The sequence below is a fragment of the Colossoma macropomum genome, unplaced genomic scaffold (assembly GCF_904425465.1).
Source record: "Colossoma macropomum unplaced genomic scaffold, Colossoma_macropomum, whole genome shotgun sequence".
Taxonomy (NCBI): Eukaryota; Metazoa; Chordata; class Actinopteri; order Characiformes; family Serrasalmidae; genus Colossoma; species Colossoma macropomum.
The window spans coordinates 31,810,411-31,832,584 of record NW_023494796.1 but is presented as its reverse complement, the minus strand read 5'-3'; the positions used below and the strand labels follow the sequence as shown (position 1 = coordinate 31,832,584).

The following is a 22,174-nucleotide window of genomic DNA, read 5'->3' as shown; positions in this document are numbered from 1 at the left end:
GTGAAAATTTCATGAAATATCGCAATATTATATTTTTGCCATATTGTCCACCTCTATGTTATCAGTAGACTCAACATGCTCATATTAGGAGCTTCAAAGTGCCATTTTTCTCTATGTGGAAAATGAATGGAGTTTTGGAGAATTGAGTGCTTTTGCAGGCAAAATGTTCCAAAGCTGGTGCATTTTTCCCTGTGTACATTTTTTATCCTTGCATGTCACTGGATCCTCTGAATTACCTGATCAGTATATTGATTGGGCCTCAGTATGTGCTGAACTGATATTGTAAGATTGGCAATGTTATCAAAATAAACTGCACTAATGTGGTAGCTGAGCGACCGGTGCTCTAATAGTGCTAAAATATAGCAGTAGGCTGACTTTCATGTGATGCCATTTCAACACACAGTGGTTTTGGCTTGCTTGTAGCATGTACGTAGCAGTTTTTGCGTTTCTACTCTCATACACTCTCAGAAATAAAGGTAGTAAAGGTGTCTCTGGGGTGGTTCCCTCAAGGCCCCATCTCAGTACCCTCAGTCAGGGAACATAACTGAACCATAATCCACTGAAATGATATTTTTTCCAAGCTGTACTGACTCCACACACCCCGTCTCGTCTCCAGGACTTTTATTTTATTATTCTGTTTTAAAACATTCGGTTATGAAAAGGTACAAATACGAACTTTACACCTGGAAAATTTTGTTTAAGGTTCACAATCAGAACTTAAAACCACTGTTGTATCTTTGTGGGAACATTTACACTGTTTGTACCTAGAAAATGAAAAATGGACCTCCACAGAACCTTTATTTCGAACAGTGTAATTCAGGGAATCAACTGACATTCAGAGGGAAAAACATACACAAATCATATCAGCTTTGGAAGCTTTCTGTTTACCACAGGGTAAACATCACTAAAGCGTTAGTTGGCGTGTTTGTTATTGTTTTGTAATAAGTAGCACATTAGTGAATTGGTGACGTAAAATTTACTGTGTGTTCTATATTTGAAGATATTAATACATTTTTTTTTTATAGATTATATTTCTATATAGCCGTACTAAACTAACTCGAGCAATCCAAGCTTTAATTTTGTGTAAAATAGTGTTTTTTCTCTATGTATTTGAAGCAAACTTTATGCTACCTGTTCAAGGACACAGTGGTTTACTGCACACTCTGGAGATTTTCCAGCTCAAGCCCACCTGATTCAACTCCTCAGTTCATGACTATGCTTACATAAAGCAGCAAAATGCACTCAGTTCCACACCCAAAGTTATTGATATGCAGTATATGCAGTAATTATGTCCAAAATACTCTTGCAGTGGGTTTTGTTAAGCGTTAGGGAAAACACAGCCTTCAGTTGACTCAAAAATGTGTTTTAAGACGTATTTATGTGCATGTAAATCCGTGCAAGTTTATAAATATTCACGTTTCATGTTAATAGAGCTGCTAGAAATATATCCAGATACAAGCAGGTGTGAATGTTTACTTCCAAAACGGAAACAACAGGCACATCCTCCTTTACTCTTCTGAGGTTGCTTAGAGAGACCTTAGAGAAATTAGGCTGGAGTTATCCGAGTGTGACTCGGAGCATCGGCTCCCCAGGGCTGGTCAGTAACTATATTCACCCATCGAGTGGCCAGCCCTCAGCCTTCGCCCGGGCCGCTCGAGAGTTGAAAGCACGCCAGGTTAAGATCGAGTTGCTGTTCTGCAAACCAATATTTTCTCAGGGTGTAAGTTTGCCTCCCGTTCAGCTGATATCCGGAAGAAAAAGCCGCCAGTGCAGCGAGCGGCACGCTGTCCGGATGACACAGGGGCGACCCAGATATCACCCTGCTTGCAGAGATGATTCCATTTGCGTTGGCTAATAAGGGTAAACTGTGAGGTGAGCCGTGAGACATGTTGAATAATTTGGACAGAATTAATTTGCAGATGGGCCACGGGCTCGGCCAAGGAGAAAGCGAGGTGGCTGTAGCTGCACGGCGCGGGAGTGAAATCAAGCAGTAATGGGGAAATAGATCCCGCAAATTAAATGCCTTTGAAAAAAATTACTTTAATGACATACAGAAGTGCCATTTCATCGGAGCTGTTCACCGTGTAATTGATGGTTCTATCAAGCCTTACTGTAGTATTCCATGTTAAAGCTACGCTCCTCAGAGCCATGCCATAGAAGAACCACAAAAGAATCTTTCAAAGGATGGTTCTGTGAGGAACATTTCTCTAAAAGAGATGTATGAGTGTGAAGAACCTTTTAAAGGTTTTCAAAACCTTTTCTTATACCAGTTTAAGATTTTATTAGAACCATTTATACATGCCAAGAATAATTTAGGAGCACTTTTATTTATTATATATTTACTTTTATTTCAGCAATGTTATATTTACCATTACAGTACGTGTCCTCTTGCACTTTTTCGGATCTCTCTACTCGCTGCTGGTGGCCGTTTCTATGTCATAATCTGTTACGCTATTTGCCCTTGCTTACACTGGGACCCCGAATACAGACATTTTTATGTTTTTGTAAGTTTTAGCATGCATTAGTCGTCCACACAGGCTAGAAAAGTAGCTCACTTATTCTGACTAGCAAGCTAGCTACCTTAGCAAGTAACCGATGAGCTCTTTACAGTTTTAAGTTTTGCCTTCCTGCTCGAACCATGTTTATCCATTCAAACATCCTCCCTCCAAATCCTCACTGCCAACAGTTCTGCATTAAACTAGATATTTTCATTATTATGTTAAACTGATATGGATTCAGAGAAAGAGAGTCGGTCTTTCTCTACACTCTTAAAAAAAAAAAGAAAGTAAAAAAAACTTTGCATAATTTAATGGTTCTTCGCATGGTGAAGTGGTTCTTAGATTAATGAAAAAATGTGCTCTAGATGGTGCTAATCAGAACCTTTTCGAAAAGGGTTCTGTGCAGCACCAAAATTTCGTATTATGACGATTGTCAAGCTTGTAACAATAGAAGAACAGTCCATTCTCCATCAATCTGAAGAACAATTTTATCATACAAAGAATCATTTAATCATGCAAATAGTTCTTTAGCCCAGTCCCATTTCTTATTTTTGCACCTCCCCCTTGTTTTCGAGTGTCTTCTTGCCTCTTAGAACTGAGTTACAAAGGGTAGTGGTTGAAATCTTCCCCGTGAAATGAAACAACCCTCAAATAAAAAGAGCATCACTTCATTAAAAGCTACTTGTGCTGCTCTGCCAGTCTGCAGTGACAGCAGAGGAGGGTAAAGTTCAGCTCCTTACTGCTGGGCTTTAGTTCCATTTAGGGCATCATACGCCTTCAAAGAGGGGGGCAATTATTTATTATCACCCACCCCTAATTCCTCAGTGATACGAAGCTGAAGTCAGATATTCACCAGCTTCTTGTTCGAATTTTCCTATTCCAGCTTAAATGGAGCAGCAGTTACATTCTGGCCCTTCAGGCGTCAGAACTGCTGGACTATTTAAGGTGGAATGGGAAATTTAACCAGCTACTGAGACGTCAGCACTACTAGCGATTTTTATGCTTGTAGAGAAGAAAAGGGCCATAATACACTGAAACGACATTAAACTAAGATAATACAATAGTTATTGTAATTTTTAACTGAGAAAATTCTCGTATTTGTGGGTTTCTTTGGTCTCTTGTTCAGCCGTCTCGCCAATTTTTCTTTTTTTTCTCATATCTCTGTTTGGAGTCTCTGAAAAACCTCCATTTGGAGGGTCATGTAGCCCCAACACTTCACCCTACCCCTCTATCTCAACAGGAATCAGGACACGCTACACCTAGACGAGAACACACAAAATGGAGGGGTAGGGCTAAGTGGTAGGAGCGAGGGGTGAGATGGGACTGGACCTTTGAGTGTTTATGGTTTTATATAGAACCATTATCTTTACTGAAGAACCCTCGAAGAACCAGTGTACTCTCTGAGGAAGTTATGTTTAGTGCTCATGATAAAGACCAGTCTAGAGTTGCTGCATTCGCTAAACGTGGTGCGACGGATTTTCGTAAAGCTGAAATCTTGTTGAATTTTTTGGTGGTGAGGAAGATTCCCGCCAGAGCTGTTGCAAGTGGACATTTACCAGTACTGTAGAACTTTTTGTGCTTGTTTCAAAAATATATATCAGTTGTTTGGTGTTTTTACTCTGCATTTGTTTGTGCCTGAACTGTCCAGCTTGGGGATGATTTTACCATCCAATTATGCATACATGGAGTATCTTTCCCTTTTTTAACAGTGCTGGAACAGCTCATTAGTGAAATCTCCTCATAGCCAGTGTCAAGGTCCTGCAGTCAATAACAGGTCTCAGGAAATGTTTGGGTTTTGTGGATTAAATCTGATTTATATTATTTATGCTCACCCTCATCTTGAGCAAGTCACCTTTAAAACTCTTATTCTTAGAGATGTGCTTGTTTTGAGCGTGTAATTCTGCCTGAACACTTATCATTGGCGAAAAATGACCGTCCCATTGTTCAGCCAGGGGAAAACTTTACTGTAAACACTGTAAACAGAAACAGTGCAGCATCTGGAGAGCAGGTGGTCTGTTGCTTCATAGACCCTCCAAGCCCTCTATTTCGATACTGTTGAAACTTGAGGGAATCCCGGGTGCCACATTTCCATTTCATCACTATTTTAGCTTAAATAATGTTTGCTTGGCCATTTTTTCGCTGCATGTTGAAAAACAAGCTCCATCAGTGCTTATTATTATAGTTCTAGTTCATTTTCCACCAGCTGAGAGTCATCTAGATCATTTTATGCCTCAAAGCATCTAGTTTGGCTAATTTACCTTGCTTGCTAGTTAGCTCAACTTATTGGCTACTGAAACAAAATGATTCACTGTGTATACATAAAAATCTTAAGAGTGTGGACTGATGCATACCTTTTTTATTAGTTGTCGTAGCTGAACACTAGTTGTGCTGACATTATACTGTGCTTACACACTCACAAAATGTCTAGTTACACAGAACCATGTGTAGAATCAAACAAAACCTATATTTATCTATGTGAAATGTAAAAACTTATGTAAAAAACACTCTGGGGGTTAGCATAAATGCTAATAACATTAGCGTTAGCTTCCTAGATAACTTACCTTAGTAAACTCTTTATAAAATAACAGTTATTGAAATAGCTCTCAGCACATCAATGTACAACTCAAGTAAAACTAGTTTACATTTCGATGCACTTATTGTTCATGTGGTTGTGCTTGGTGACTTCATCTTCACCTGGAAAAGTAAAGAATTCAGTAAACTGCGGCAAATGTCACCAAAGACAGCGAAGAACATCCTTGGGTATGTTTAGGTTCTACTGGAGCCCGTCTTACACGCTCAGAAAATACAAAGCTGTCACTGGGGCAGTTCCCCTCTTGTCTCTGGGGTGGGACCCTCAAGGCTCCATCTCGGTACCTTTAGTCAGGGAACATAACTGAACCATAATCCACTGAAATGATATTTTCTAAGCTGTACTGACTCCACACACCCCGTCTCGTCTCCAGGCTTTTATTTTACTGTTCTGTTTAAAACATTCGGTTATAAAAAGGTACAAATACGAACTTTTCACCTGGATAAACTTATTTAAGGTTCACAATCAGACCTTAAAACCACTGTTGTACTTTTGAGGGAACATTTACACCGTTTGTACTTTGATGAATGAAAAATGGACCTCCACAGAACCTTTATTACTAACAGTGGAGGCAGGTACCAAAAACCCTTAAACTAGAAGCTTTGGTAATAGACTTAAATTTCTCTGGTGCCAAAGGTTCTGGGGCCGGTTTCATCAGTTGTATGTAAGGCCAAACTAAGGCTATTCATAATGGAAAGGTTTACTAAGTTCAGGTTTACATGTTAATCCAAACAAGTTGCGCTACACTAACTATTAAGTGTACACTAATGTGTAGAGTTTAGTAGCTACTGAATATTTACACTTCCCCCTAAGCGGATGTGGAGCAACGAAAATCACAGATACCACAAAGAACACCAGAAACAAGGCACTTAAACTGCAAATCATTACCCTAATTTTACGTTTACATTTACATTTATGGCAGATGCTCTTATCCAGAACGACTCACAAAAGTGCTTTGTTGTCCACTGAGAGAATGTATCCTCACTAGTACAAATAGATTACAGTATGCGCTACCGTTGAGTTCAACAAAAAAGAAACAAAAGCCAGAGATGATACCTAGGAAAAAAAACATGTTGCGGCTGTCAGAACAGAACCTTTTTTGTCGTTTTTCAGTTATTGATATTATTTGCAAGTATCTGTTGTCCTTTTCATTATGTGTAAATTTTGTGATGAATAGACCAAAAGAAATGACCCAAAGTTACTAGAGAATAATGTCTGGTTCCATCGACTTACATTAAAAGTAAAGCATGTTTTTTCCTTCTCCTGTAAAGTTACCATATTGGAGATATGAGGTTTTATTCTGACAGCAGCAGTAAGTTCAATACAGTGCATTTACAGTGCATAAGCACTTAGATCAGTGCTTGCTTAAGTGCTGAGATCGGTGGAAGTTCCACCACCTGACCTCCAGAACAGGGAAGAGTCTTGATGCTTGCATGAAGGATGGAGGGTCAAGCTGAGCTGTACTTAAAGCTTGAAGGGCCTGAGATACCGTTCGAGTTTGAGTACAGTTTTAACCCCAAACATGAAACATGAAGCCGAAATTCATAATTCCGGTTTAATGAGACGTTTAGCAGCTGCTAAAACGTCTGCACTGATGCTGCTGTTGCATTGGGTGACCAGAAAGTGTCGTTTAAAGAGGCTGCACATTCATTTGTTGCAAGGAAATCTTAAGGAATAAACAGACAACAGCGATAGGTGTTCAGTTTCATTCAATTCAACTTATACACTTTATTCTCTTCTATACTACACTGCAAAATATGGTATCTCATCATGTTAAATCTTATATATACTTGGAATATCTATGTTTTTCTTATTTTGAGGTGGTTGTAGGAGTATTATAGAGTTATTTAACTTATCTTTACACTAATATCAACTTGAGAAATATTAGACTTGCCCAAAGATATCATTTTTTGCAGTGTGCCTCTGCCGTCCCCCTTCTCTCTCTCCAGCCTTCAATTATGGCCGAGCTTTGACAGATGATGGTGCTTGTCAGCTGGAGGAACGAGGGGCGTCAGAGCAGCCCCCAAACTCCAAACATCTCTCACTTTACTCGCAGGAAATGCTGCCGGGCTCGCCTTTCAGGTGGCCCGGATCGTATTCAGCGGCCCCGACTTCCAATTGATCCTATTACATGGAAAAGGAAGGCTCTGTGCTCCTGGATCAGGTTCCGTTGGTTTTACAGGAGCTCCAACTTGGCGAGGTGGCATACAGATCCCTTCTGCATGAATCATATGCAGTAACAAACAACAGCTACTCTAGTTGTAGTACTTGAATGGTTGAGCAGGGTTGAATCATGCTATCATGTGACATATACTTTTCTCGTAGTAAAGTAGTCGTCTTGGTTATTTTAACAGTTAGAAACCATTATACTTTAAAGAAAAACAAACTTTAATGTCATTACATCTCAAATTTTCACAGCTCAGCTTCCAACGAGAGGAAGTAGTTAGTTGGCTGGCTAACTGATCTTAGCTGTTGTGCTCTTTTTTTCTGTTTTCTTTTACTATTTAAATATTTCTTGGAATGGTTTCAGATTCTCCATACAAACATTACACATTTTGCACATTAAGCTACCAAAGATATCAGAATTTTGGCAGTTTCTGTCACGTCTCCTCCAGCCTTATAGTCCCATCACCAGTCGCCTCTTGAACTCCAACTCTCAGAATCCCTCGGGAGATCACGTGTTGCCAACATCACCACCAACAGCCAATCACAGAACTCTTCTCTGATCTAGGTCACCTGATTACTGATCTGTCTCACCTGTTCAGAGACCTGTTTAAACTGTTTGCACTCATGCTGTCTTTGCAAAGTATTGCCACAGGATCTTTTAGCATAGTGAGCAGTTTCTCAGGTCTCTGTTTCCGTGTATTGGCCTTTTTCTTTTTTGACCCTGTTTTTGGATTTAATTTTGAAAATTTGGATTTGCCCTTTTTGGATTTGTTTACTGTTTTTGTGCTTACCGTTTTTTACAGTTTCATTCAGATTGGCTATTTACACATGCATATGAACGCGCTTCTGTATTTATTAACATCTGCAGTTGATAGTTACCTTTTTTCAGGATGTACTGCAACATCATAATGAAATATGGAGCAACACGCATCTTGAAGAGACATCCAGTGTTGGGTTAACTTTCCTGCAACTTCCTGAAAAGTGATACACCGTTGTTTACTACTCCCTGTGCATGTTGAAGTTCCCTTCCAACTAGGCCTGGGCGATAGGGCGATGTAATCGGAAATCATCAATGATTGACAAGTCACCCAATGGCAATGTGTAGAAGGTAATCGCCGTGTTGGGACAAAGAACTGAGAGAGCTAGAGACGACTAATTTACCGTTAAAACAGCTAGATATGTTGGGAAATTGAGGTTTGTGTTCCTTTAAGAAAGCTGTCGGCTCAAAGACAGCTTCTTCCCCCATGCAACCAGGCTATTGAACAGCCAGTAATCACTGCTCTGCCCAGCCCAACCCTTCCCATTACACGTACGTGCACCCACTGTACTCCCGCACTTTACTTGCATAGCTGGACTTTGAATACCTATCCAAAGACAATACTCTCCCCCTGCGCTTCCACTTAACTTCCTGTACCTTGCACTTTACTAAATACTCTGCCACCTACTGTACCATCTTCTACCTCCACACCTAGTGTGATTATTTGCACATCTACATAGCATTGTAATATCCATTACTATATATAGTATATAGTTGATTACACTCACTCTACATTCCCAGTGCAATATTATATGTCTCGGTGCAATATTATTATTATTTTTAAGTTATTGTGTAAGATTATATGTATATATTTTAGTTAAATTGGTTTTATCTGTTCTTCTATCCTATCTATAGTTTTGTTTATCTATGTGTAAATACTGTTCTCTGCATAATTTGTGGAACTCGCACTCAAGTTTTTCACTCACCTGTGTCCCTGTACTCTTGTGATGTGACAATAAATCTGATTTGATTTGAATGTGCGGATACATCCCAATACTACAGTTTTTTCTGATTAAAGAGAGAGAGAATTATTTCTGCTGTGCTCTGTAACGCTAGCTTTACTGCATGGCTCTTCACCTTCTACATATTTTACCTTACATACTTTACGAGCGAATGGAACCGAAAATAAATGCTGACATGCGTTGGCACTTCATCTTTCTTCACTGTGACTCACTGCAGTAAAACAACTGAGATAAAATGACTCCAGTTCCTCTGATCCCTGTCTATGGCTGGGAAACAGGATCAGAAGAAGGGCACAAACAGTAATAAATAATATTATTTTGGGGTTATTATGGGCCTTTCAAAGACGTTAGGCTGCAGTAGAGTAAATTCTCCACTGTCTCTGCTGTGAGAGGTGTACCGTCTGAGTAGAATTTGCTGTATTTTCTGTACAGATGTCCTTGTGGTTAGTTGAATGATGAAAACTGTGAAATTATTATACTACATAGTTTTACAAAGGCATCTATTGCTAAATTCCAAAGTAACTCCGCTATTACAACAGAAAACAGCTCATTGGTTGGATATGTAAAGTATGTGGATAAGGCTTTGGCAATTGCTTGCAGTCGGAAGTTTCTCCAGCAGGGAGCGCGAACATACACCAGGAGAAGCTCATGAGCGCATGTGTTTGTGGATGTTGAGTTACGCAATGTTGTATTTTTTAGTATGTAGGTTTAAAAGATTTTCGTTAAACAGTTAATATTCAAAAAGAATTTTAACTACAAATGGAATAGAAAGCAGATCAAAGCTGCAGTGTGTGTTGGATGGGGGAGGCAGTGTAATCAATAACTGAATTTTTTTTTAAGTAGAAAATGTTGTGCTAACTATTTTTTGATATCTCCCAGGCATACTTTAAACAGAATATTCACTCCGTGTGGTTTGGAATCAAAAATGTCTGAATACTGTGTGCACTTTGGAGGGAACTACGGGGGCGTTGGAATCCGGCTTTTGTTGGACTGAAAAATCAGGTTTGCAGTTTTTAGTCATAGCCTTGCTTTGATAATATCCTGCCTGTATCCATCATGCTAACACAACGGTTTATGGTTGTTGTGTTGTGTGTCAGTCCAATGGCCCTTTCTTGTCAAAGTAGGCGGTTCTTGGCCATGCTAAAGGGGCAAAATACAGTGGACTCTATGCCGATGGCGTTTTTTAATAGCAAGCACGGCGGTTCTTTGTTAAACCATTGCCTATATCAGGGGTCGCAGCCCAAATGTTAAGAAGAGCCATTTTGTTCTTTCAGCAAAAATCAAACCACCTTGAGAGCCACAACATTTTATGTCCATTTTACCATCTTGGCTGTAAATATGTTTCTGTATGTGCTGACGTACTATTATAGGATAAAAATATAATATAAACAAAAATACAGACTTACTTTGCTCTGCTTTAATCTTTAGCTCAGCTATAGCCACTTTTCTCACATCTCCAGCAGGAAACTTTTCCTCAAAAGGAACGAAAAACTGATATCAGCTTTGTGACTTTTTAGTGTTTGACAGTTTCTCGCTGCAGATAAAACATATCAGGAAACCAGCTGGAGTGATTATAAATGCAAATAAGCCAATTTATCTTCAAATTATCGATGTTCATCTTAAATCTCTCTCTTTGCCGTTTCGTTAGCTACTAGCTAAGCGAGGCTGTTGTCTGTGTTGCTATGGTGACCAGTAGTCTGCGCTGATCTTCAGGGTTAAAGGGTGAATCAGCAGTTCTACATTAACTCCAGAGTTTAAGACCATTTATTGTTAAACTGTGTTGAACGATCAGCAGAGCTTTATTTTACTGTAAAGGAGGATTATTTTATTTTTACCTACAAATCTGATTCAGCTGTGGAGCCACAACAGGACAGTAAAAGAGCCATTGTTAGCTTGCTAATTTAATGAATGTAAACTAATAGAGATGCGTTTTTTCTTAAGCAGTGCTTAAGATTGCCCTTAAGCAATTTTCTTTGCTAATATTTTTGTTTGTTTGTATGAGAATTATTACTGTAATAGGAGTGCTCTTTTTTTGGATTCTTTCCCAGTTTTCTCCCCACTTTAGTCATTCCCAGTTACACCTACTAGTTAGGACTCCCCCAGTCACACAATGCCACCAGCCCTAGGATGGAGAAAGCTAGCACAGGCCTCCTCCAAGACCTGTGAAGCACCACTGCATAAATTTGAACTTCCGCTAATGCAACATCATTGTACAGCTGAATGCGCTTGGAGGAGAACAATAACCGCTAGTTATGTCAGCTTACAGACGCCTGTGCTGGCTAGCATCACGCTAAGTGGTGGGGGAAGACGAGGGGCCATCCTACGCCCCCCCCAGAAAGAGCGAGGACAGCTGTAGCATCACTAGGGATAGAACTTGTGATCTCCTGATGAGAGGGTCAACACTTAGATACAGGAGTGCTCCTACTTGACCTCTTAAAGCAAAAGAACACTTTACTTCCTCGTGCTAAATACAAAACTATATACACATTAGTTTCAAAGTAGTTACCAAATAATTTAGAGTAGATACAGAACAAGCCTTTAAGATAGAACTCAGTACTAAATCTAGTTCAGAGGTCATTAATAGGCGGACTGTGGTCCGAGTCCGGACCCAGACGCTGTCCTATGTGGACCTGGACCTAAAACCGATAAACTATGGAGAATTATATGATTTCGACGGGGTCGTCCTAATTTAATCTCCATAACTTTTCTAGCCTTTACGGTAGCTTTAGCGGCCGGAGACTCACAGACCAATCGCATGAATTGTAAATATCACACATGACGCTACTCAGCCAATCAGATCTATGCATTAGGATGAGGACCAGTGAGTGACGCACACACTTGAGGGACGAGGCGAGACACAGCCATCGGAGGAGAAAGTGAGTCAGAGGGAAGTTATTTCACATGGCGTGATCTAAAAAGAGAAAAATCACAATAAATCTTGTTGAAATGTTACTGAATTGTACTTTATTTGATTTGATATTCAGTTGTTGACTGTATAAGATGTTGATATTCCTACTAGGCGACTTCAGTAAACAGTATATGGCACTGAATCATGATGCAAGTTAGACATTATGATGTTCTGGACCTTCGCCTGAGGATATTATCTTTAACTGGACCTTGAATTTTAATTAAATACCCCTGATCTAGTTGTTTAAGGGGTGAAGGTGGGATTTTCAGCCCATTCTGTTTGTGTTTATGGAGAACCGCTTTCTGCAGCTGGTTGGTTGGCATCGCAGAGGAATTTAAAAAGTTCCTGTTTAACGGCCCGGCGACACGGCGGGATTCATTTCATGGGCCCTGCTTTGCGCTTTTTTCGGGGGCGCTTGCAGACACATCTTCAGTGGATTAGCCCGCAATCGAAAATACGGCGGGTTTACGCCCCGCGTAGCCTTTAAACCCTCAAAGCAGAACCGCGTCAGCTCGTCGCAATTCAGTCAAAAAGGAATACGTTCATAAAGCGATGGCTCAGCAGATCTTAAATATCAAGGCTTTATCTTTCTTTTGAGACAAATCCCTACGAAAGTATCCCTTTCCTCCTCAGCCGGCTGTAGGATGGAATCCCAATGAAGGTTGCTTGAGGGAAAAAAATAGCCTAGAATATGTTGCTGGTCTAACAAATTGCCTGGCCACTGTCCTATATGATATCTGGGCTGGTTTTCTGCCTTAAGCCCTTGGGCCATACTTTTCTCCTTCCCCTTGCCTCTACCTCTCCACCACAAAAGCATTTGATCTTGCCTGGGCTTAAAGTCAGCGCATGTATCATTTTAATAATGTGCACTTTCCCTGCGGTCGCTGCAGAAAGCAAGGGACATGCCATGCAGAAAGGTATAGCTCCCACAGAATAGAGGATGATGTATTAGAGCAGAAACTCATTTCCAGCCTGTCTGTTGTAAGCCCCATCTCTCTCTCTACCTCTCTCCCTCTCTCTTCCTCTCTTTTCCTCTCTCTCTTTCTCCTTCATAGACTTCACAGATTAGATTTTCCCATTGTTAGTTCTGCTGATTGTGGTTTTATTGTGTTTTGGTTCTTCAGTTATGGCTGTAAAAGCATTTTTTTTTTAAAAACTGGATCTAACGTTCCAGGTAATTATGCAAATGCTGTGTGAAAGGCGCCAAAGGTGTTTCTCCAACTTGGATGAGGAGAAGTGCAGGTTATTCAGTCCATAGAAAACGTGTTATTCGCTTGATTCATTTAAAAGTGTAATTTGATTCTTTCGGTATTTAATTACTCGCTGAGGGTTTTACAGATGCTGCGGGAAGTGAATGCGCTTTTTAAATGCAAAGGCGTTTTTGTATTCATTCTGCATGGATTTTTTTTATCATACTGTAAGGCTTGTATTGAGCTTCTAGTTCTGTGCAGGCATTAAAGCCAGACTAGCTGAATCCATTCAAGGCCACGATCAATAATAATTTGTTTTGTTAGCTGGAATATACTGGAGATCCATCTAACGAGCTTTGTCAGGACGGATGGATCAAAGTTGCCATAAAATCAACATATCGGGTGCTCGGATCCTCCCGGTAGGCCTGCTGTACAACATTCTGTGGAAAACATTAAAAATGCATAATATAGCTAAGGATAACAGGATAGCAGCCCACATTCTGTTCCTTCTTCATCTGGTTTATATATAATTCACATTAAGATCAAGACAAGTGTGACTTTCAGCTGCGAGAAAAGAAGCAGTGATGTATTCATTACACCTGATTGGCTTCATGGAGCTATTGATTTATAGATTCCTATGTGGGATAATAAAAAAAACATGCGTAATTTTAGCTGTTATATGCTAGACCGACACTCTAAAACTGAAGGTTATTCAGAGGTTCTTTAGTAAAGATAGTGGCTATATATAGATCATGAACACTCTTTGCATGGTAAAATGGTTCTTCAGATTGATGGAGAATGTGTTGTATATAGAACCTTCTTGAAAATGATTCTATGTAGCACCAAAAAGGGTTCTTGTATTCTGTACATGCTTGACATTGTAATGATAGAAGTACCTTTTTGTTGTTATAAAGAATATTTTTCAAAAGGTTTCTTTATAGAACCATTGTCTTTACTAAAGAGCCCTTAAAGAACCATCAGTGTAGCTGTCATTTGAATCAGTCAGTTGTTTTGAGATTCATTCTTTCATCATATAAAGAATGTTTTTGTGAATATAGGTATTGAATATAGGTATGATTTCCACCAAAAATTCCAAAAATGTCAAAATTCAATTGTTGATGTGTAAGAAAAGTCATTTAAAGTGAGCTAATTTCACACTTTACTAAAGAGTGAACAATGTTTTTTGCACAAGTAGATTGTTCTCTATGAGGGGAACATTTGCTGGGCATTTAAATGTTTAAAATGTAGTTTTAGCACCAAAGAGCCTTTATATAGAGCCTTTTTCTATAGTGCTCTATGGAACCCTGTAGAGTGTGTAGATGAATTTACCTATTTGGATGTCTTTACAGTGGTGGTGATAGGAACCAGGGGTCGCCATGACTGCAACACAAATATAGACATTTTATTTACTATCCAGAACCACCAGTGAACCTACACGAGTCTTCTGAGTTTATATGGAATGTTGATGATGGGAAAATGGTAGAAAATTTGGAAAATAAGTTTTCTTTGGCTTCAGAACTATTTTGCCTTAGATTACACTGCATGTATCCCTCCACCTTGAATGGAGTTTAAGGCCAAAATCTTCTCAAAACTATCGTAAACCTGTGTCTCAGACATCAGGCAGTGAATTCATAACCATTTCATGTAGTAACTTTCTGTGAGGGAGCTTTTAGAGGTGGACGTCTGGTTCCTATCACAATAGTATTGTGGTAATTGTAATAATTTCACATCAGAGCACTCTGAATGATTTCATTTAAACATTTAATTTTATAGAAATTGTGGAATACCCATTAAATAGAGCGGCACTAATGGACAAAACATCATAATACTACATTCATCGTGATATATTAAAAATGTATTGGGTCTAACAAGATGTTGTGCAGCCCTGATATCAAGCAGAGATGTTTTAGTTAACTTTTCCATATAACTGACGATTATCATAAAAAATATCTTTTTCAGTCAGATTGGACTCTGTAATGAGGTGTTTCTGTTCCTGTCTTGTAGGTTGGTGTTTCCAGGTGGGCTCTCACATGAATACTCCCTTGTAACAACGTTCCGGCTCAGAAAAACAACGAAGAAGGATCGCTGGTTTCTTTGGCAGGTTTTGGATCAAGCTGGAGACTCACAGGTATGAAAAAAACTGAATAAATCACATTTTTAATTTTGAATATTTGTATGTTTTAATAACTACGGAAACACACATTGTTTTGCTTACTTGGATCAGTGAAATATAGACATTATATGCACAAAATATAGGTAGTCCAAAAATTGTTTATTATGTATTGTTTATTTTTAACTGGTGTAAAGTCAGAGTTTAAAAAAACGTTTGGGACTTTTAACTGATCTTAAACTTTAGACTAAAATCCTTTTTCTTTGAGTGACTCTAAACCTTAATAATGATTATTTTATTAAAACTAATGATTGAACATTCCAAATCAATCATAACTCTACCCAAACGTTCCCAAATGTTTCAGTAGTGACTGTTTCAGTGACAGTTTTAGCTCATTTTGAGCTGAAAAACTCAATGTTCCCCACTGATTTTCAGACTTTGAGACACATTTACTTTAAAACAATGGGATCTAACCAACATCATGTGGCTGTATGGAACAGGGATGCAGCCTCACTTCCTGCTCTAAAATGCAGGAGAGGGCTAAAATAAGGCTCCACCCTCAGACTAAAACTCTTAGTCGTAACATGAAAACGTAGGACGGCAAAAAACAACATTGAAAAATTACAAAATAAAAGTGTAAATTTAGGGGTTAGGGTTTGGGACACCTCCCAGTAGAAAGTACCATATGAATTATTATTTTGTTTATATTTGTCTTATCAATATTTCTATTACTATGTATAGGGCTGGGCGATAAAACGATAACGATAATTATCGCGATATAACTTTTCCTCAATAGAGCGATACGACATGTTTGATAAATGTTCGATATAATACACCGCTCTCACACTTCCACGTTCAGCGAAAGCCTTGGTGGCGTTTTCTACTGCAAGGAAAGCGACACTACTCTGCTGTTGCCAGAAGAGGGCGCACTTCCGAGTTTTTCGACATGATTAGAGAGGGAGGGGCGACGAGTAAGATGAGTCTTTAGCAACGGCTGAAACGTGGAGTTATACATTCCCTGTTTGAGTGGAGCGACTGGCGATCTGCTCTCCTGTGACCGAGTGTGAGTGACGAGGTCAGTGGTGTAACTGTACTGTCCTACAGTGAACTCACCTCTTTCTGTACATCCTAACAGCTTTAGCAGCGTTAAATCACATCTGATCCTCACAACTACAGCACTGTCACAGCGCTAAACAGTCATATTTTAGTATTGGTGCATTCCCAAGCAACAAAAGTGAAAGAAAGAAGTGAGTTCATGTGAGTTACAGCCCTGATTTAAACGAAAGTAAGGGGGAAGCTGTGAGGCATTGGAGAGCGGGAGAGCGCTATCTTTCCAAGCTAGCTGTTTTTAGCAGCTGGCTAACTTGAAGCAGCTCTGTCACTCACACAGCACGGAGAATTGATGATACTGTAGATCAAATAAGACACAAAAGCACCGCTTTCAGTTTAAACGTACCTAAAAAAAAGACTTTGTTTGTCTGGTGTTGATATTTTGCGGTTCACCACTTAAACTACTACAGTAGTATAGAGAAATCCAGTCGTCTAGCTGGTGTCTGAATACTGTGATGTCATTTGTAACAGGATAGCCGAGCGCTCGGCTCCAGCTAAAAATAATCTGTTTTCTTTCTTAAATTATGACTATTACAAAAATAGCCGTGCTTTTCCAGCTGGTAAAAACTCACCAGACACTTTCTCCCACTCTCCCATGACAGATGTGTGAAATGTTCCACTGTTTGCTGAGTGTTTGTCGTGTTCAGACCATAAAGGATAGTTTAAAACAGCAATTAACCACCCAGGAGCACAAATCAACCTTCAAACTTGAAAGAAATAATGATTTGACATTTATCGCAATATGTATCGATATCGAACAATATGAATTTTGTTTATCTTGATAACATTTTTGGCCATATCGCCCAGCTCTAATTATATATATGATAGATTGTAAAGACAGTTTCTCTATTTACGTTTGTGTATTCAGTGAGTTGTACCAAAATAACAGCATTATAATTTCATGATACATTGAATCTTGTTTGTAATTGTAACTGAATCAAATCACTGTGAGGTTCTAAAACTGAATCTCTTTGTTATACAGGTGTCACTGGTAGTGGACGGCGCTAAGAAAGTGGTGGAGTTTTCAGCCCTGGGTCTTCTGAAGAACAACCTGCACTATGTGTTCAAAAGCCGCGACCTGCACACCCTGTTTGACCGCCAGTGGCATAAACTTGGGGTGGCTGTTCGAAGCAGCACAGTAGCCGTCTACGTGGACTGTAAGCTGATTGAGAGGAGACTGATTGAAGAGAGGGATGCGGCAGACATGAGTGGCCGCGCTCTTATCACCACCAGGGCAGAGGATGGACGGCCAGTGGATGTGAGTTCTTAGCTGACTGGAGGAACTGACACTGTGCTTATCAGTTATAAATAAATGACTCTGTTGAATTATGTGCTTGTACATACACTAGAGGCAAAACGTTTGGAAGCAGCAGTAACCTTGTAAAAATAAATATTGAAATAGACAACAGACAGTATGTTTATCAACATAAAACAAAAATACCTGCACTGATAGTGTATATTTTGCTAATTATCCTGTAGAGTTTTACATCCACCTGATTAACAGATGCATTTAGAGTTTGTAAATAATGAAAAACTGTTTAGTTAAAAGCTGTTATCAACAAAGGGCATGAAGCCTTTTACAGTGCAGATGTACTGATTCTGAGGCTCTTGGCTAGAGGAAGGAACAGCGCTCCCTGGATTGACATTTTTAAGGGAGAATTCTGCTGATTTTTCATTTTTTTTTGTAATTGAATCATTAAGATGGTAAACAATCATTCAGTGTGGTTTGGTGAGAAACGCTCCGTTCTAGATAAACTTACTGAGTCAGAGCTGTTCACAGTGGTGGTGATAGGAACCAGACGTCCACCTCTAAAAGCTCCCTCACAGAAAGTTACTATATGAAATGGTTATGAATTCACTGCCTGATGACTGAGACACTGTTTTATCATAATTTTTAGATAAAATGTTGGCCTAAAACATATTTTTAAAAGCTGTTCATGGTGGAGAGATACATTCAGGAAGTTATAAAGCCAAATAGTCCCCAAAAAGTATTTATTTATTCAGATTTATTGCTACTTTATTGCTATCATCAACGTTCCACATAAGACACGTGTAGGTTCACTGGTGGTTCTGGATAGTAAATAAAATGTCTATATTTGTGTTGTAGTCATGGCGACCCCTGGTTCCTGTCACCACCACTGTAAAGATAATTGAGTCTCTGCAATGAAGTATTTCACCTCAAACCACTCTGTTAACATTTCAATGAAGGAATCGTGCAGAAATATAAAAAAAATAATTGGAATTCCCTTTTAGATTAGTTTGGGTCTCTGGCCTCCTGAGTGGTGCAACCATCTATACTGCAAAAAATGGTGTCTTGGCTGATGATATATTCAGTATATTCAATATTTTTCATTTTGAGGATCCTATAAGAGTATTGTAAGATTATTGAATTTATGCTAGACATTTTTTTTCCTTAAATATTTTTATTAAGTGAAATTGTCTCACTATATTGGCAGTTAATTTAGCTTGAAATAATGCTCGAAACACACAAGATTATCTGCCAGAATGGTGAGATAATTTGGTACAGAAGTAAAGTAAGGAAGTAGTAAGTAACATAATCCCAGAAGTAATTAGTAACCTGTAACTGATTACTTTTCTTGAGTAACTAGAAAAGAAGAAAATCACTGCTTGCTTCCATACTTTTGGCCTTCATTGATTTGATGTTTAAGTGTATGTATAAATCGCTAACATTCATATAAATGTGTGCAATCGTACAGTGACAACAAGTGCATCCTATTAGGTTTATTAGGCACACCCAATATCACTGGCCATTTTATCAGACACATCTACCACATAGATGCACTTTGTAGGTTACAGTTAGTAACCAAAACCACCCTCTACCCCCTCCTTCAACAGAAGGGGACCACCATAGGACCCCCCTTGGTGCCCAAACCCCTCAGGATTCTGTGGTGGCATTGCAGGGAGTTTGTGAGACTGCGATGGAAATGTAACTTAAAATTAAACAAAATTTTAGGAATTTTTGCAAGTAAAAACTCTGTGATGAGTACAAAAATTGTTAGTATTGATTCAGTAAACAATGAAACTGAAAGGGTCACACCATTGCAGTCTTGCAATTACAGTTGTTAAAGTCATCCCAGATGGAAAAAAAACATCTTAAGTGTGTTTGAAAACTTTCTAATTGAAGTGTCAGGACAGCTTTCTTAAGAAGACATTTAGAAACATTGTTTAATGCAACTTTTTAACTGTCGGCCCATTTTATACCCAAAGTGAAGGGGGCGCTGTTCCTTCATACTCTGGGCTATAGTCATGATCTCGGTCTCGTTTGAGAGGAAACACTCTCAACAGTCAGAATAACCATCTGAATTACTGACTCAGAGTAACAGAGTCTAGAACGGAGGACTTTATTTCCTCCTGACTCATAGATCTCTAAACTGATCTCTGACTCTTGCCGTGTTATCAGACCACCTGTTGTGGATTATGGTGTCTCTGTGGAGGCGGTGAGGCTCTAAAGGTGAGGACACACAGGTTTGTTAGCGTTTGCTCATTCGGTGCCGATCCTGTAAATGAGGCGATCGCAGCTGCTGTGAGTAACGGATCATAAAATCAAATCCTGAGATTTCAAGCTTTCTAATGGTGTATTGCATCACCGTAATGCTGGAAGACTTGATGCATAAAAATGATGATGGAAGTGAACGCTTCGATGGAAGTGTGCTGGTACTGATACAGTGATCTAGAAAAGGTTAACATTAGCTTACGTAAAGGTACTTATTGCAAATAACTTAATTATGCTTAGGTTTAAGGGGTTTGGCTGATGGCAGTGACACCAACGAGGTAGTGGCATGTTAAGTCAGGCATATAAGTCAGTTTAAGCCAATTTTGGTTGTTGCTGAATGAACTTCAGGGTTGGGTTGAATTTCAGCTTCATGGGCCACAATTTGACATGCAGTGTGAGAGGAGAATCTGTGATTGAGCAGTCAGACAGACCTCCAGCATAGCAACAGCCTCGCTGTCATCCGCTCTGTTTGTTTAGATCTAAAATCATGTTAGTTTGTGAGAAACTTTTGAGGATCGGAACTGTTTGTTGAGACTCTCATTCATGTGCATAATCTGAAAGTGTGTGCTGTTCGGGGGCAGATCATGCAGGACTTCAATAACTAACAAGGACCAAGGACAAAAATCTGTATAAAAATGTCATTATGTGTGGGGTCTCTCACATTTTTATGATTGATTAGGATTTTTAAATCATGTAGTGAGGGCCAGGCATAAGAGAGAAGATGTAGAGAGGCTAGCATAAACTGTTAGAGGAACTTCTGCTTATGTACGGCGTGGCTGTAGCCAACAGCAGCTGGTTAATAAACAACCACAACTGGGGCGGTCAAGGGCTGGAGGTTAGGGAACCAGCTTTGTGACCAGAAGATCGCTGGTTTGATCCCCTGAGGAGCAGAACTTGACTGAAGTGCCCTTGAGCAAGACACCTAAACCCCAACTGCTACCTGGGCGCTGTGGATAGGGCTGCCCACCGCTCTGGGCAAGTGTGCTCACTGCCCCCTAGTGTGTGTGCTCACTAGTGTGTATGTGGTGTTTCACTGCACGGATGGGTTAAATGCGGAGGTGAAATTTCCCCGTTGTGGGACTAATAAGGGTCTCCTTATCTTAATCTTTTAACAGCAGTGAACGCTGTAATATAATTTTTTGCCGGTTGTCATAAACAAAAAGATTTCCAACATTGCGCAGTGTATGTCTGGCATTAGTATGGGTTGAGAACCATCTGTCAACCAAATATATGCAGCCAACAGGGATCCTGATAAAAGGCTATAGGATGGTACCTGTTGTGCATTGAAAAATATGAGTTATAACCTCCATCTGCACACATACAAGGCACACCAACAAGGTAAGTGTTTCTAATAAAGTGGCCAACAACTGCATCCAATTGGGCATCTCTGAGCACAAAGTAGCCAAACGTATAACTGGGCATGTACGATAAACTGAAGGAAGATGTTTACTGATAATCCTGTTTAGTAATGCTCCACAGCCTCATGCACTGACACAGTACAAAAACCAAATCTTTTGCTTTTGGATTCAAACTTTAATGGTAATTTATAACAAATTGCTTTCACAGATTGAGCTGCAGGAGATTCTGATCTTCTGTGATCCCAGCCTGGCAGAGGAGGACAGATGCTGTGAGGCACCAGGAGCCGTTGTAAGCCTGAGCTTTATCATACAGTTGTAATAATGGCCTCAATTCCAATAACCTCACTTATGCAATCTGCTAATTTGTTACTCTGCAAAAAATCGTAGTCAAGTCAGTTTATCGTAAATATAGCCAAGAAAACTAATATTTCTCATGTTGAGATTGTTGTAAACTTAATATAACGTTATTTAACTTATTTCTAGACATTTTTTATTCGTTTTAGGTCATTTTATTGAGTAAAATTTTCTCACTATATTGGAAGATAAATTTGCTTGTTGTGAGAAATGAGCTTGAAACCAGAAACCATTATCCGTAAGTACAGTGAGATCATTTTGCTTATTTACTTAAAACAGGGAAAAAATGAAGAAATGAGCTTAATAGTCTTATAATAAGTGCACAACCATCTCAAAATGGGAAATGTTGGATATATTGACTACATTAAAGATCTTTTCACTTGACGATGCCGTTTTTTTGCAGTGTAATTATGGGCATGGTGTGGAAGTCAGGTCAGCTGACTTTGCCTTGAAGTTTCAGCCTTTTCTTCATTCCTTGGTACTGTTGTTCTGCAAAAAAGGCATCTTGTCAAGTAAAATTACCTTAAATTGTGTCAGTACAATGAATATTTAAAATTTTGAGACGTTGTAGGAATGTTAAAAGATTAGAAGAACTTA

General features: G+C 39.3%; 1 protein-coding gene across 4 annotated transcripts in view; it reads left to right on the top strand.

Moving 5' to 3' along the window:
- Positions 1 to 22,174, top strand: part of LOC118816761 (collagen alpha-1(XIX) chain) — a 278,363-nt gene that overhangs the window by 13,001 nt on the left and 243,188 nt on the right. For all 4 annotated transcript variants that reach the window (XM_036583340.1, XM_036583341.1, XM_036583339.1 and 1 more), the window contains 3 exons: positions 15,136 to 15,259; positions 17,334 to 17,609; positions 21,432 to 21,512. In XM_036583340.1, coding sequence (XP_036439233.1) covers positions 15,136 to 15,259; positions 17,334 to 17,609; positions 21,432 to 21,512 — 481 coding nt within the window. The remainder of the gene's footprint in view (positions 1 to 15,135; positions 15,260 to 17,333; positions 17,610 to 21,431; positions 21,513 to 22,174) is intronic.